Source organism: Berghia stephanieae, chromosome 6 (assembly GCF_034508935.2).
Source record: "Berghia stephanieae isolate SIO BIC M18660-M18661 chromosome 6, UCSD_Bste_1.3, whole genome shotgun sequence".
In the NCBI taxonomy this organism is placed as follows: Eukaryota; Metazoa; Mollusca; class Gastropoda; order Nudibranchia; family Aeolidiidae; genus Berghia; species Berghia stephanieae.
The window spans coordinates 45669655-45684636 of record NC_088365.1 but is presented as its reverse complement, the minus strand read 5'-3'; the positions used below and the strand labels follow the sequence as shown (position 1 = coordinate 45684636).

Below are 14982 nucleotides of genomic sequence, written 5' to 3'. Positions count from 1 at the left end.
ATCTATCATTTGAAATTACGAAGTATTTTTATTTTAAGAATATCGAGGGAGATGTGGTCAGTTATTTTGCCTCCGGATTGGGGGGGGGGGGGGGGGGTCTGATTTTGAATCTTAGCGTGGATTCAGGGATTTCTTTTTCTGTTTCATTTACCCAGAGAATGTTAGTGGTTTTGTCCGATGTGTTTTTATTTTCAGGTCTGATAACCCAATTTATTATAGACCCATTGTTGTAATGGAAATATTCTCAATGATAAATTAAGTCTACAATTGTGTTCGCCTATCAGTCCTCTTAATATGTGCATATGGGCTGCGTCCAAGGTATACGTATTTGAAGGTCTGACATCCAGACCCAATCATGGGCCTAGTTTAACATTGTTGTAATAGACAATGGACAATATTTTGAGTCATTTTTAAAAGATTTCCATGACAACAATGAGCCCTATAATGAATTGGGTTATCAGACCTGTAGATAAGTGCACGTCGACTGCGTCCAATGCTTACAATTCTGATAACCAAAATTGTTATAAGCCTCGTCATGGTCATGGAAATAATATTTTCGAACCAGCGGAAAATATTCTCCAACAACTCCAATACTACAATGTAAATAAACACATTTTAGCGTTCGAGTATCAGACCTGCAAACATGTATACGTAGGCTCTGTACCAAATGCAGTTGATATTATCGAAGACTGACTTTAAATCGAAGGCATCTCCTTTCAAACAATCTAAGCATATTTAGATTAAACACCTTAAAACCCTGTGCGGCTATTTGGTCGTTTACCGTATTATAACCATTGTGGGCGTCAAGCCGGGGTGAACATGGCTTGTGACCGAACGAGAATAATAATAATAATAATAATAATAATAATAATAATAATAATAATAATAATAATAATAATAATAATAATATTAATAATAATAATAATAATATAAAAATAATAATAATAATATAATAATAATAATAATAATAATAATAATAATAATAATAATAATAATAATAATAATAATAATAATAATAATAATAAAAATAATAATAATAAATGAATAAATTAATTAATTAATTAATTGAATAAATAAATAGATAAATAATAAATAAAATAAGGAAGAGAAAAAAACAGTAAATCAACAAATGGATAAAGCTTTAAAAAGTTCGCCCCTCCCCCCCCCCCAACCCTCTTCACAGTCATATACAACCCCCCCCCCCCCCACACACACACACACACACACACACACATACTTGTATGGCATGACTTGTCAGGACCATAATTTCACACATGACTTGTGGGTACCTCTATTTCCAGTGGGTTTAGGAAACATACAATACGTTGTATTGGTGGACAAAACAGCCGTCTATGATGGCAGGTGTCGTTTTTTAGAATACGTCAAATAACAAAGGTTTGACTAGAGTATGTTTGGGCCTCACTTTACACCATCATTGTAGGGACATTGTGTAGTCATTGTGAGGACTTGATGAGACAGGGCATTACTAGTGGGGACTCACTTGGTGTGTAAACTGTGCACATTTATTGCAAGGACCTGTGTAAACTGTGGCCATTACTTGCAGGGACCTTTGATGTGTCTACAGTAGACATTACTTCTAAGGACCTTTGAGAGTTTAAACTGTGGCCATTACTTGCAGGGACCTTTGATGTGTGTCTACAGTAGACATTACTTCTAGGGACCTTTGGGAGTTTAAAATGTGGCCATTACTAGCAGGAACCTTTGATGTGTGTCTACAGTAGACATTACTTCTAAGGACCTTGAGAATTAGATGCCCATCTATACGGAAAAGAATGTAAAAACAAAAGAAGAAATAGGACATTAAGATAGATCGGGATACTCCAAACAAAAATGTTCCTAACCTTAGGCTGTACCCGACTTGCATTACTATTGGCATATCATTTTTCTAGTCACTATGTCTGTATCAGAATGAAATGCAACCAAACATTCACTGCTCAGTAGATGATATCAGAACAATTCTGTCTTCATGAGGCTTTGAAATGATGACACTACAGGCCAGGTATCTACCAACTAAACTACCATATGGATCCTGATGTCAGATAACAATCTATCTTGTACACATTCGAATCATGTAGAACTGACCAAGTGAAAGTTCTCCCTCAATGCCAAGGGTAGGGTTCTGAACATTGACATATAATCATAAGGAGTATAAAGGGTGTTCAGTGGAATCCAGTCAAATCATCAAGACGGAAAAAATATGTTGATTTTAAATGAGGTTTGTTTATTCATAATCATAGCCAAATAATAATGCCAAATAATGATTAATAAAGATTTGAAGTTGATTCTGGGGAAATTTTAAAATTATCTTATTAAATACAGTGGAAACTCCCAATAACGACATTCTCTGGATAACGACACAAATCTCTAGTCCCTAATCTTATACTTAAATTATGTTCGTAGTGAAAATAAAAACTCTGGATAGCGACATACTCCCAATAAAGACATAATCTTCCAGTCCCAAGCGATGTCGTTATTGGGAGTTTCCACTGTATATACCATGATAATTATCAGAAAAGAGTGAAAAGAGCCATACTATAACTGAGGGAAATATTGAATTCCAATCTTAATTAATTTCAAACGAAAGTCCTATGAGAGCAGGAAGACTCAAAAATTAGTAAGAGTATACATCTTGCTCTCTGAGGTGTAAGAAGGGATGACAAAAATTACTTTTTGCATTATTGATGGATGCTGCTAGTCTATGCCACATAACTTTTCTGGACGTGTCTTAGTATTCAACGATGGTACCCATTTTTTTCTGGATAGAGAGGGCAGAAACAAAGACAGCTCTCATTGAAGCTAAATTCGGGTCCTAATGAATAGACAGTGCTCTACCGTTTGAGATGCTCGAACCCATATAACGAAAATACAACAAGAAATAGTCCATTCTTGACGATAAAGAAGCATAAACATTTTTATACATAATGATGATATATGTGGCGGAAAAAACAAAACTTAATAAACTAACAGTGGTTTGAATTGTGTGTTCAAGAGCGCAAGCAAAAACATCTGAGGTGAGACCCTGAAAACCAAAGGAACAGATAGGTAATTTGCTAGCGCACCAGGGTGTATTTTTACAAACACATTAATCATTATTAAACAATTGGTAAAATTGACTCCATTTTAGCAAGTCAATGCATCTAATGTTTTATTGAATAAAATGGTATGCCAGAACGGGGAATGAAAATGTGACTTCTCAATAGTTTGATTAAGCCTAGATCTTAACTCGTCTAATAAGCAAAGATAATGACGTGGAAAAAGATAGAATCACAAAACATCACTTTATACAAGTTAACAAATGTCAAAATAGGAATGTTGGTCTAATTAACAGAAATGATTTTGATAACTATTCTGCAAATTGTTTTGGTTTAAGGACTATTTGGCTAAAATCACTTTCAGTTCATTGATACGAGTATAACGAGACAAAATAAAAAGTAATTTTGAATACTTTTGTGTTCATCTGGTTTTGACATTTTCCACAATATAATGGTCAGAGATAACATTATTATCATCAACAACAAATTGTCCTGTAATTGGACATATTATTATCAGTATCATTATTGAAAAAAAATATGTTCATGTTTTCATATTGATTTTAAGTTGATGTCAAAAACAACATAGTATTGAAATTTTTATAAAGAGAGAGAGAGCGAGAAAGAAAAGAGAACGAGAGAGAGAGGAGGTCGGAGAAAAAAGTACTGATCACAAATTGCATAAGGTACCAATTAATTGAATTAACAACAAATGTCTGTACATCAAGGCGACAACAAGATAATGCTTAGTTTATGTACTACCGTACATACAATAACATAGGGAACAAATTTCTATACAAATTTCTTTTTTCTAGTTTGAACATTTTTTATGTAATATTTGATTTGTCTCCAGGGTCTGTTTGCTAAGATTGGAGAATTTCTCATAGCATTTTCAATGTTTGCTTTGCCAGGCAATCTTTCTAAAAAGAAAAAATTCCCTAATTCCTTTTCAACAGCTTTTCTTTCTTCCTCAGACCACCCTTTCCTTTCTTTATTCACTACTCTGTTTGTGATTTTCTTTGATTTATGAGATTCTCTAACAGTATCAGCCTCCTGACAGTTTTCAGTGTATGGCATTATCGTCGTACTATCAGGGGTCATGCTGCTACATCCTGTGTCACCGCCTTGAACGCAGTCGTCAAGGTCATCCTCATCAGCACTTAATTCCTCTCCATCAATTGCTTCGTCTTCAGCAAATTCCAGCTCGTCTAGATTCTTTCCCTTACACTTGTCAATTTTTCCTTTCTCCAGTTGCAAGAGAATCTTACTAACTTTAGCAAGTTGCATCGTGTCCTCTGGAAGACGATAGTATTCTTTATGAACAGACTTGTCATGCCCCATGAAGGCAGCCAATGCTTCCAGTTCATTCTCCTTCAAATCAAGCAGCTGACATATTGTTCCAATATGTTTTCTAAGTGCTGTAGATGTCAATAAGTCTGGCTGATCTGCTCCACATGCAGTGGCAAATTTCCTGAGAACATCTGAAGTTCTAAGTACATTTTCACCTTCACCGATAGCACCAAAAACATATGGGTTATTGTTAGCAAGCCCACTGGATTGTCTGAAATCGAGGAGCAAGTCAATACTATCCTTGTGAGATTTGGGTAGAAGAACTGGCACTCGTCTCCCTCGCTTTCCTCTAATTTCTACCCTTTCGAGTTGTTTGGCTAAGTTTCTTTCAAACTTACTCAAACTCTGCAGGATTTCCCCTTGTAGAGATTTTCCTGAAGCCAATCCATTCTGATAGTTTTCAATTTTCATTCTCTGCATCTCACCGCCTCTTCGTCTGTTAAAAAGAACCACCTGTGCTAGAGCAATCTCAGCTAAATTTCTCCACGTATTTGGGTTTGGGTGTTCACGCAATTGTGTTATTGCATCTGTTAACTTGGATTTAATGAAACAATATAAAAGCTGCACATCTTTTGCTAAAGGTAGTCTTCTTGCTGTGTTAAATCTTCTTTTGTGAAGAGTGTGCAGAGCTCTCGATGATATTTGATGTGACCAGTCAGAAGAATAAAGTTTGGTAAATGCTTCAGCCTGTTTCTCTAATAGAGTATCTCCTGATTGCAAAGCCTCTGATTTCAAAATGTCTGCACAGGCTTTTAAGGAATGGCCTAACTTTAAAGCAAGTGAAGGTATTTCATAAATTCCAGTGATGCAATTGTACTTTGCTAAAACTTTGACAACTTTGACAACAGTTGAAAATAACAGGGGTCAATGCACTGTGTAATATTTTCAATTTCACATTCGTTTTTCATTTCATTCAAAAAACGGCCAATTTCTCTCATTTTTTGTTTTATGTACTGGTATTGATGTGGCTGGTCTAAAAATTTAGAAAAAAGATTTTTCCCATACTGCAAAATGACACTGTCATGGCGACAAAGGAGGGAGATCCTATCGGAACTCATTGTGTTTAAAATCTTTTCTTCAAAATCACTATTATCGTCTTCCTGTTTACTTGAAAGTAAAAGAAAATTTGTATTTTTCTTGAGCTTTTGGTTTCATTATTGAAGGCAGCACATTTTTTCTTGTGACGCCATAAATCCTTCCTTAGAAAAAGTCCAAAACATTTTTCACAGGTTGTAAAAGCCTCTAAGTTGTCAGTTATTGGTTGCCTTCTAGCCGGAATCAAAAAACCTTTTTTTTGCATCTATCACTGTTTTGTTGTGTTTAAAATCCCCACGATGAAGCAATAACTGCAATTCCCTCTTTCTGTCCTTGGTACCTACTTTATGGGCTAAAGCTTTTGCCACTTCAATTTCCCCACTATGTACACTTTCTAAATGCCTAGCCATTTTAGCATAAAGTCTACCACAATACAAACAAGAATGTCGTTTGTCCCATTTTCTTTTACCCCCCGATCCTCCTGGCACCATTTTCTGCACAGTCATGTCATCTGCTTTCTGTGGAAGGTCAGCCTCCTGATCATCGAGCTGTGGGAGAGGGATGATGACAGACTCGCTACCACTTTCTACCTCACTCTCTGCAACACAAACTAGACTTGCAGTTGTAGGACTTCTTTGGTGTTCATTGGGGTCTGAAAATGCAAAAATAAAAATCATGACTTCACTTGCTGTTGTGCAATTCAAAGTACTTATGCATACCATGTAGACCCCAAGTGTGGCGCAATAGCCGAGCGGGTAAGCCATTGCACTGTGATATGGGAGATCTGGGTTCGAGTCCCACTTTTGGCACTGCAATTGAACCTTGGGAGAGGTTATTTGCACACACTGCCGCTGCTCTTACAACGACATATGGTTCACGGAAAACCAAAAAATCATTTCCCCTTCTCGGGGTGAAATATTTCACCAAAAAAAAGTGCTGTCTCAATTTTGTAGGTTAACATGACTGGTTACAACTGGATAGAATAGTAGACTATCTCAAGGCATTAAAAAAAAATCATTCTTCTCTTCATAAAACAATTTGGTAATAACCATGCAATACAACTAATGCTCAAGGCCATACATCTGTGTGACATGTGGGATTGCACCAGTGTTGTCACAGTATAAAATGAGTTACAAACAGGTTTCAAGGATCAAAGTACGTACTATTATGGTAAATTAGAGTATATTCCTGCTTATTGTATTTGGATTTTAAATCTAAAGCATCACAGGTTCTTATTTACCTTTGTCATCAGCATCCTCAGGATCGCTGTCTGTTTTGCAGCTAGAAGAACTCTCTCCTGAGCTTTCAGGGACATATTCGTCTTCACTGTCCATTTCTGAAATAAGATTGTAAGAGGGAATGATGCTTGCTTGTATCTTCAAAACAGTTTGTTGGGTTTAATTTTCAGGTTTTTAAGACATTTTTAACACAAAAAAGATATCAATTATCTAACATAATGTACAAGATTCTTCTAACTCAATACAGTGGGCACCGGATTCAACGAGGTCGCATTCAACGAGAAGTCGGATTCAACGAGGGATTCAGAAATCCCCGATTCCCGGCCCTATATTTTCTTAGTAAATAAAAACGCATCCAACGAGCATCCTAGCTCCTAAAGTCGCATTCAACGAGGTCATTTAGGCCAGACCATTGGCTTCAGGCCAGAGCAATGCTACCCACAGAGTGGCACAACTTTCATTTGAACGTCACTGTTTGCTTGCCTCCACAAAACGAACGTCTCATGTTGTCCAATGTGTAGTGCGTGGTTTACAGTAGTACGATGCTACTCAGCCGTGTGTCGTGTAGAATTTTATCTGGTAGGTATTCCTATGTGTAAGGCAAGAGGTGAGTCGGTCATAGACAACATGTAGTCCCTCTATGGAGTGGGTTGGTAGAAATTGTGAGGCGAGGAGAGGATGGGTAGGTGTATTTACTTCGATGAATGAGGAGATGCTGGCAGCAGACATGTGACGTGTAGTGCCATGGTTAGGTCATGCGCAGCTAAGATTTCATCACACAGACTTAGTGTTAATTGTGATGGTCTCAGTTTTGTATGAATAAAGGACAAGGGCTAATCTTATTAATAAAATACATGCATTGAAATGCAAAATTTTTTTTTTTTAAATATGTAAATAAATAAAATTTTAAAATGAAAAGAAACAACCCCAGAAGAATCCCGGTGCCGTAATGTGCTCGTCAAGGAAGCTAAATCATAAATCTAACTTTTCATACTGATTCATTATTTATATTCCTTGTTTAGGACAAAGTCGCATTCAACAAGAGGTCGCATTCAACGAGGTCAGGGGCCCTGTCCCAAAGACCTCGTTGAATGCGACTTCCACTGTAAACAAATTGATACTCAAATTTGTGATATTTTAGTTAATTGTCCAATGCGTCATTCACTATTCCCCAAACAGCAACATTTTTAAAACGGAACATGATGTATCGCATATTTCTTCTGAAGACAGAATTAATTCGGCATTGTATTTGTATCTTTTCTATTTCACTAAAAACACCTCATCACAGGTTATTTACCTTTGTCATCAGTATCCTCTGGATCGCTGTCTGTTTTGCAGCTAGAAGCACTCTCTCTTGGGCCTTCGGGACATATTCGTCTTCACTGTCCTTTTCTGAAATGACCATGAAAAGTATATATCAAAACATGTGTGCAAAATTGAAATGAAGTTTCTCTTTACTCCAGAGAAGCAAACATCAGATATATTGTAGATGTAATTCTCTAACCATATAGTCTGGTTATGTCTTTGAAAACTAACTTGGTTAGAGAATTAAATCAAGGAGATGAAAGTACAATAATCAAAACTCTTTTCTATAACTGACCCCCACCATCTTCATTTATGTTACAGACTAAATGAAAGAGCAATGCCATCATTCTAAACTCAATATTGTGAGAGGCAGAGGAAGAGAGAGAGAAAGAGAAAAAGAGAGAGATAAAAAGATTATTTCATTTCAAAATGCAGTATCTAAAAGAAAGGATATGATTTCTATGATAAGATTATCAACAATAATTTTTCATCTTTGTTGCAGAGCACTGCTGGTTGTTTGGCCTGGCAGTGAACTTTCTCATTAATGAGGGGAAAATAAGATATTTTTGGCTCACTCTATGACAACCCAGCTGGATTGTCCAAAGTTAATTAAGAACCGATGGAAAGTTGTTAGTGATAGACTATATGAAATGTAATAGTAATACACATTATTAGAAACCAAAATGAGCTACTATTAGGCCTGTAATGACTTACTTTCTTTTTCTTATCTTTAATGTGAGTAAACAGGCATTCAAATACGTAACTCCTTAAAGGACTTCATGCCAATAAGACCAGAGCCTAACCCTGTAGCTCGGAGCTGACTAGTAGCAATTTCTTGTTACGCTTTGGATAGGACACTGGTCTTTTGAAAAGTACTTTACACCCATTTCCAATAGGTCTAATGATATCCAGCTACCCACTTTCTGCTGGATAGGTAGGGGGATTGGAAAAAATTCTAATGTCTTTTTTGCCTGAACCTGGAATCAAACCCGGGATATCTGTGTGATAGGCCACAACTCTATCAACTGATCTCAAGGGACCCTCAATTGAGCATTTGAATGCCATGTAAAAGTTGACAAGCATTCAAGAGGTAATAATATTCCTTTTGGTTTGAGTGGTTAGAAAAGCAAAATGAAAATGATAAAATCAAACTTACTGCAATTACTGCCTATTTCTTCAGGAATTTGTCCACCACGACGAGGAGGCCTTAAGTTCGCACATCTCTGATTCTGGAACAGAAAATATATTAGAATAGAGGATTAGAAGTAGACTTATGCAGCTATATATATGTGCATTCCAATCTGGCATCTCTCAAATGGCTCTACCCAGACTGACAGTCAACCAAAAAAAAAAGGTACATTGTTACACAAACATAATACTATCATCTGCATTTTTTGCTAAATAGGAGCCTAAAATTTGCCAAAAATAACGTCAAAATGTGCCAAAAGTGCCAAAATTTGCCAAAAAATTGCGGGGCAGAGTTAGACGTGATATGATATTTAACCCCTAAACTCCCCATAATCCTTGAAAAAATGTATGAAAATTAAATGGTTTCCAATTTTTTCCAACTTTACTTTTAGATAAAATGGTGTTTCAAATGAAATCTATTGCCCGTTATATCCTGACAAATAATATCATTAATTCCAGCTAAAAGTGAAAAAGAAATCACAAGAAAACGTTTTTCAGAAGAAAAAAAATGTCAAAAATCGGAAAATTTGCCAAACTTTGCCAATTTTGTGAAATTTGCGGAAGGGCCCGGAATTTGCGGCCGCAAAATATGCAGATGACAGATAATAGCATTAAACTATGAGCATACTTAAGAACGACAACTCAGAGCAAAAAAGGATCTTGTTTTAAACTAAAGCATAAACCTAGCCGAGTCATCTCAGCCAATTAGAAAAGGCTTCGGTCATAATACATATTCCATGAATCAAACAAAGCAGGTCTTTGAATAGATAATTATTAATTAATCAATGACTAGAAAACTATGTAACCTTCATATCATTAACAATGTAGTTACCTCAGTCTTGTCTTTTGCTTTCTTTATCATCCCAGAATCGGAAAGTAAAGAAAAAACTTCATTTGCAGTTTTCAACGGTTTCTGAAAAAAAGAAACAATACAAATACATAAACTTTTATCAAAGAAAAAAAAATGTAGTGAGTGGTTGACTTTAGTCATGTAAAAAACATTTATTATACTCCAATTTGGAGGCTTGCATTTTAAAAACTCATCCCTCGTCAATTACAACAGTGGCAATTACAAATAAGTAAACCAACTAAGTAACCAGAAGAAATTAAAAACACATAGATCAGCAGATGAATCATAAATGATTCAAAGTCTACGTAGCCAAGAACTGTCAGTGTCTTAGTCTTAGTGTAGGCTACCCAGCCTACTGCAGACTGCATAGGAATTGTTAATTTTTTTTTCTTTTGATATTAGGGTTTGCAACAAGTAAAGGCATGTTTTAGAAGGTACTTTGATACCTGCATGACTCAAAAATGGGCACCTGAAATAGGGCCTGTGGCTGTGACCTTATTTTTTATTTTTTGACAGCTTCTTCTTTCTTTCTTATTTATAAATATGGATTTTCACGATGTTTGTGTCACATGCAGCTAGGCTTAGAAACTTGACAGGCCAGTCAGCGCCGATCACAAGTCTGACGTCATGGGGATTTCCTTGGCTGCTGGAAATGTCAAGTTCGCGACCAGCGTGTCCAAGATTTCGAGCGTGTCCTTTCAGACTGGGATTTCATTCGGCATCGTGTGTAGTTTGTGTGTGTGTGTGCATGACTTTTTTCGTTTTCTTTTCAAAACGGGGCCTGATAGATATGGATGCCAAGTTGGATTATTGAAACCCAAAGTTCCCGTATTTTTTTGTTTGTCGCCTCTTGCTTTTCGTTTTATACTAGGAGTTTGTGTATACTTCTTCACCTGAGTCGCACCGCAACTATTATTTTATACAGCTGCCATTTTTGGAATTTTCATTAAAAGGCAGCAGTTGTGACGCTTAGTTGCGACTGAATCGTATCGTTCTTGCGGCTGTTTTCAAAACTGCTTTTTCACACCATTTCATAAAGAAGCAGGAGTGAGTCGCAACACAACTATTACTTTTTATACAGCTGCCATTTTTGGAATTTTCAATAAAAGCGCAGCAGTTGTGATTTTTTTTGACAACGGCTTCCTTTTACGGCTTTAATTTCACATAACCGCATCTGACTATAGTCATTCTCCCGACACGCTTTTTTTTTGCTGTATATGAAAATAGTAAAAATAGCAGCTATAAAAGGAGAGATTGTTGCGATCCGATGGCGTAATTGTAAAGCAACTCCTGCTTTATTGGGAAATGGTGTGAAAAAAGCAGCTTTGAAAACAACTGCAGGAACGATGTGACTCACTCGCGACTAAGTATCATAACTGCTGCGCTTTTATTGAAAATTCAAAAAATGGCAGCTGTGTGCAAGTAATTGTTGCGGTGCGATTCACTCCTGCTTTTAGTGAAATGGTGTGAAAAAATCAGCGTTGAAAACAGCCGCAAGAACGATATGACTGTCGCAACTAAGCATCACAACTACTGCCTTTTTAGTGAAAATTCCAAAAATGGCAGCTGTATAAAAATTATAGTTGCGATGCAACTCATGTGCTATTTAACGGCTTAGTCGTATCACAACTGCTACTCTTTATGTGAAAATGGCGCAAACAGCAGCTATAAAAAGCAGCATTTGCGATGCTACCTGTGGCACGCCTGCGCATCGCGAAATGGATCTTCTCTAAAATCGCTGTCAACCCCCGCATCCCCCCCCCCCCCCCCTCAAATCACCAAGTTTTCATCATTTGACAATGAAATTGCGAAAATTGCAACACAAGAGTGATATTAAATCCGACCAAATTAATTGTGCGTGAAGATTTTTTTTTTACATATCAGAATTGTGAAACTTGGCATTAAAATCGCCAATTTGTCCTATATGGCAGGAAACCATTACATGTCATTACACACGTCATTAGTCATTACCATAGCACACATAGGTTTCGCTAAGGTCATTACACTACACATCTCACTCAACTGCCTTCATGTGCCACGAGTGAGAGGCGCCGGTGAATGGGGTACCCCATAATATGTCTGTGAATTAGCATTGCCTCTGTCGGTGGGGATTCCATGGCATCCCATGACGTCACACAGAAATTAAGCAGCCAATCAGCAACGATCAAATATTGCGATCAGCGCTGATTGGCCTGTCAAGTTTCTACGCCTAGCTGCATGTGTTTGTGTCATTGTATTTAGTTTGCAATCAGTAGTCCATTGGTGTATGTTTTGTATAAATTGTAAGTGATTGAATAATAGCATTGAGGATGAAACAGGAATATTTCAATTGATAACTGAGGTCAATTATAAAGCTTGTCCCTTTTTATTAATTATTAACATCATGACACTAAACTTAAAATCTTATTCGATGATGTATCATAAATGTCATGTCCCAATTTCATCCGGCATCAGAAATCAGACCATCCCTGCAGCAAGCATGCATACCCCTGACGCCATTCATTCTTTCCTATATTTCATTACAATGTGACGGAAATAGATAAAAGTGGAGAATGCACACGATTTTTTTAGTGATACTGAAACTGATATTGATGTTAATGTAAATCGAATTTCGAGAAATTTAAGATAGGTACCAGATTTTGTTTTTGTACTAACTTTATTTCTACAGCATGGAATTTAAGTGGTATCACTGTTCTTGTGTTGCAATACCTTTCCAATGACGTATGTCTTGGTCTTGATTAATTTTGAATTATTTTTTTTTGTCAAGTTCAAAGTCCGGTAGCACTGCTCACTGCACTGATGTGGGGAGAGAAATATCGACCCAAGAACATCGTGAATTGACTGGGAACCGCAACACTGCGATATTACTATTACCTGAATTTAAACTCTAAAAATAATAATAAGAGAAGGCAGCCCTCATTGCTAAGAATTTAACGCGGAAATCTTAACAATCGCCGATGCCGATAGCATAGCCATAGCGCAGAGCTCTAACTCTAGGCTGATGAAGTCGTAATTTAGTGATTTGTTTAGTTAGATTGGTAAGAGTAAGAATCCAAAAAATAATTTTAAGAGATCCGATCCCGAACAATTAAAACTAGACTTGCTTTTTATCCATATCAATAACTAATTAAAAGTGGGAAAAAAATATTTCTTACCCCTTTTTTACGTTGAAAAGTCCACATCTTCGCCTGTCAGTACAGTGTCAGCCGAGCGCAGCCATTGCAGACAAAAACTTCCGGTTGGCGTCTACCGTTTCAAACTCTTTTTCAGAAGAGCGGTACAAGACGCACACCAACGCAATTCAATATTTTCACACACCGTAAATTGTGTAAAATCCACACACACGTTTCAAGTAAAACGTCATTATGGGGACTTCGATGAAATTTGGTGAAATGGTTCAGGGCGTCAAAATGATGGTTTTAAACCAATACCATTATGGGGACCCGAGTGTAAGGCCCCACAATGACAAGGGGTCCTCAGAACGTTGGTGTGTAACCAGGTATTGGTCCCCATAAGTAATGCCATACAAGAACAGACACACACACACCCACCCCCACCCCCCCCCCCCCTTCCATTGTTCCAGAATTCCAGCGTTAAAAAAAAAAACAACAAAAACAAACAAAAAACGTACCCAACACAACAACAACATAGTAGAAAGCAACAAATAAAGGAAGACCCCCCCCCCCCCCCCCCTCCTTTCAAACTAAAAAGAAAACAACGACAAAAAACAACCCAAAACAAACACCCGACTTGACAGGATTCTAAAACATTCCGTTTGCTGGTAACTCGAATGCTCTAAGAATTGAATAATTGGGATCTACAAACTAAAAAATATCGTGCAAGGAAGAAATTGAATTATTTCGAATTTCTATTTGGCATTTTCATTACGATTGTCGTGGTCGTTTGACGTGGACAATAATTATTAAGATCCCCTGCCCCACCTTTCTCGCTCATGTATCCTGTGCTGTGACCTTCACCTTTGGTGGTATCTTACACCAACGAGTATCATTGCTTACACTGACAAAAACGCATATTTATTATTAGTTGTTTGGGTTTGTTTTGTATTTTTTTTTCTTTTTTTTTTTTTTTTCTCATATTATTCTTCATCATAAATAAAACGTGTACCTACTTCCTATAATGGTCGATAGCATGACCTTTAACCTACCAAAAAAGTATTAAATGATTAAACACTCGGGAGGAGAGGGGGGGGGGGGGTCGATAGATCAATTGGTAGAGCACTCGCTTCAAACTCAAAAGGGACCGAGATAGATCCGGGTGAAGTGGATATTCCCCCCCCCCCCCCCCCCCTTGTAGTGATTGGGTAGCTCGGTCTGTTAGATCCGGCGAAGAAATGCTTTGCGATTGACTAACATCCTATCCGAAGGGTAGCAAGTAACAAGCAATTGCTATAATAGTCCGTGTCACGCTGTAGAAACCGGGGAAAATGCCGGCTTCATGGGCCCACTGGCTCTGTAGTTAAACACTTTTAGAAAGAATAAAAAAGGGTTTAGGATTATTTGTCAATTTGAACAAAATATCTTAAAAATAAAATAAAATTCCTTTTATTCATCCCATAGGGGAAATTTGTCTCTAGGGTATATTCCAAGGGATGACTGGAATAACCCAGGCGCCAGCCGCAATGCAGCGCCTTAAATTGAGCTAGGTGACTTGCTCAAGGGTACACAAGCGCAGCGGCGAGTGATCGAACTCGGTACCTTTTGGGTACGAGACAAAGACCTTACCGCTGAGCCACGCTGCCCCCATAAACATTAGGTGTCATTTTAATCAATTGAGTTTGTACTCAATTTTGGCAGAGAACTTTTTCTGGCCAAATGTTTTTTTAAAAAAGCATTTCGTCAGTGTACTTGAAACTTTGGCCATGTTTTACAAAAATCGTATTTTTAACACATGCCAACTTCTTCAGTGTCATAAAACACCATTAATCAACCAGGAAAACACGACGACC

General features: G+C 37.2%; 1 protein-coding gene across 2 annotated transcripts; it reads right to left on the bottom strand.

The window, feature by feature from the left end:
• Positions 1-5266: 5266 nt before the first annotated feature.
• On the bottom strand, positions 5267-13543 carry LOC144975117 (uncharacterized). 2 transcript variants are annotated; one of them, XM_078918870.1, is made up of 6 exons: positions 13172-13543; positions 9999-10079; positions 9135-9207; positions 7971-8065; positions 6676-6771; positions 5913-6087 (listed from the first exon to the last, which is right to left on the bottom strand). In XM_078918870.1, exons 1-6 carry the CDS (start codon positions 13196-13198, stop codon positions 6046-6048), a joined length of 414 nt encoding a protein of 137 aa, XP_078774996.1. In that variant the 5' UTR covers positions 13199-13543; the 3' UTR covers positions 5913-6045. The 2 variants fall into 2 exon arrangements, with proteins under 2 accessions (XP_078774994.1, XP_078774996.1); XM_078918868.1 differs by lacking the exons at positions 7971-8065; positions 9135-9207; positions 9999-10079; positions 13172-13543 and having other exon boundaries at positions 5267-6087; positions 6676-7523.
• Positions 13544-14982: the final 1439 nt, after the last annotated feature.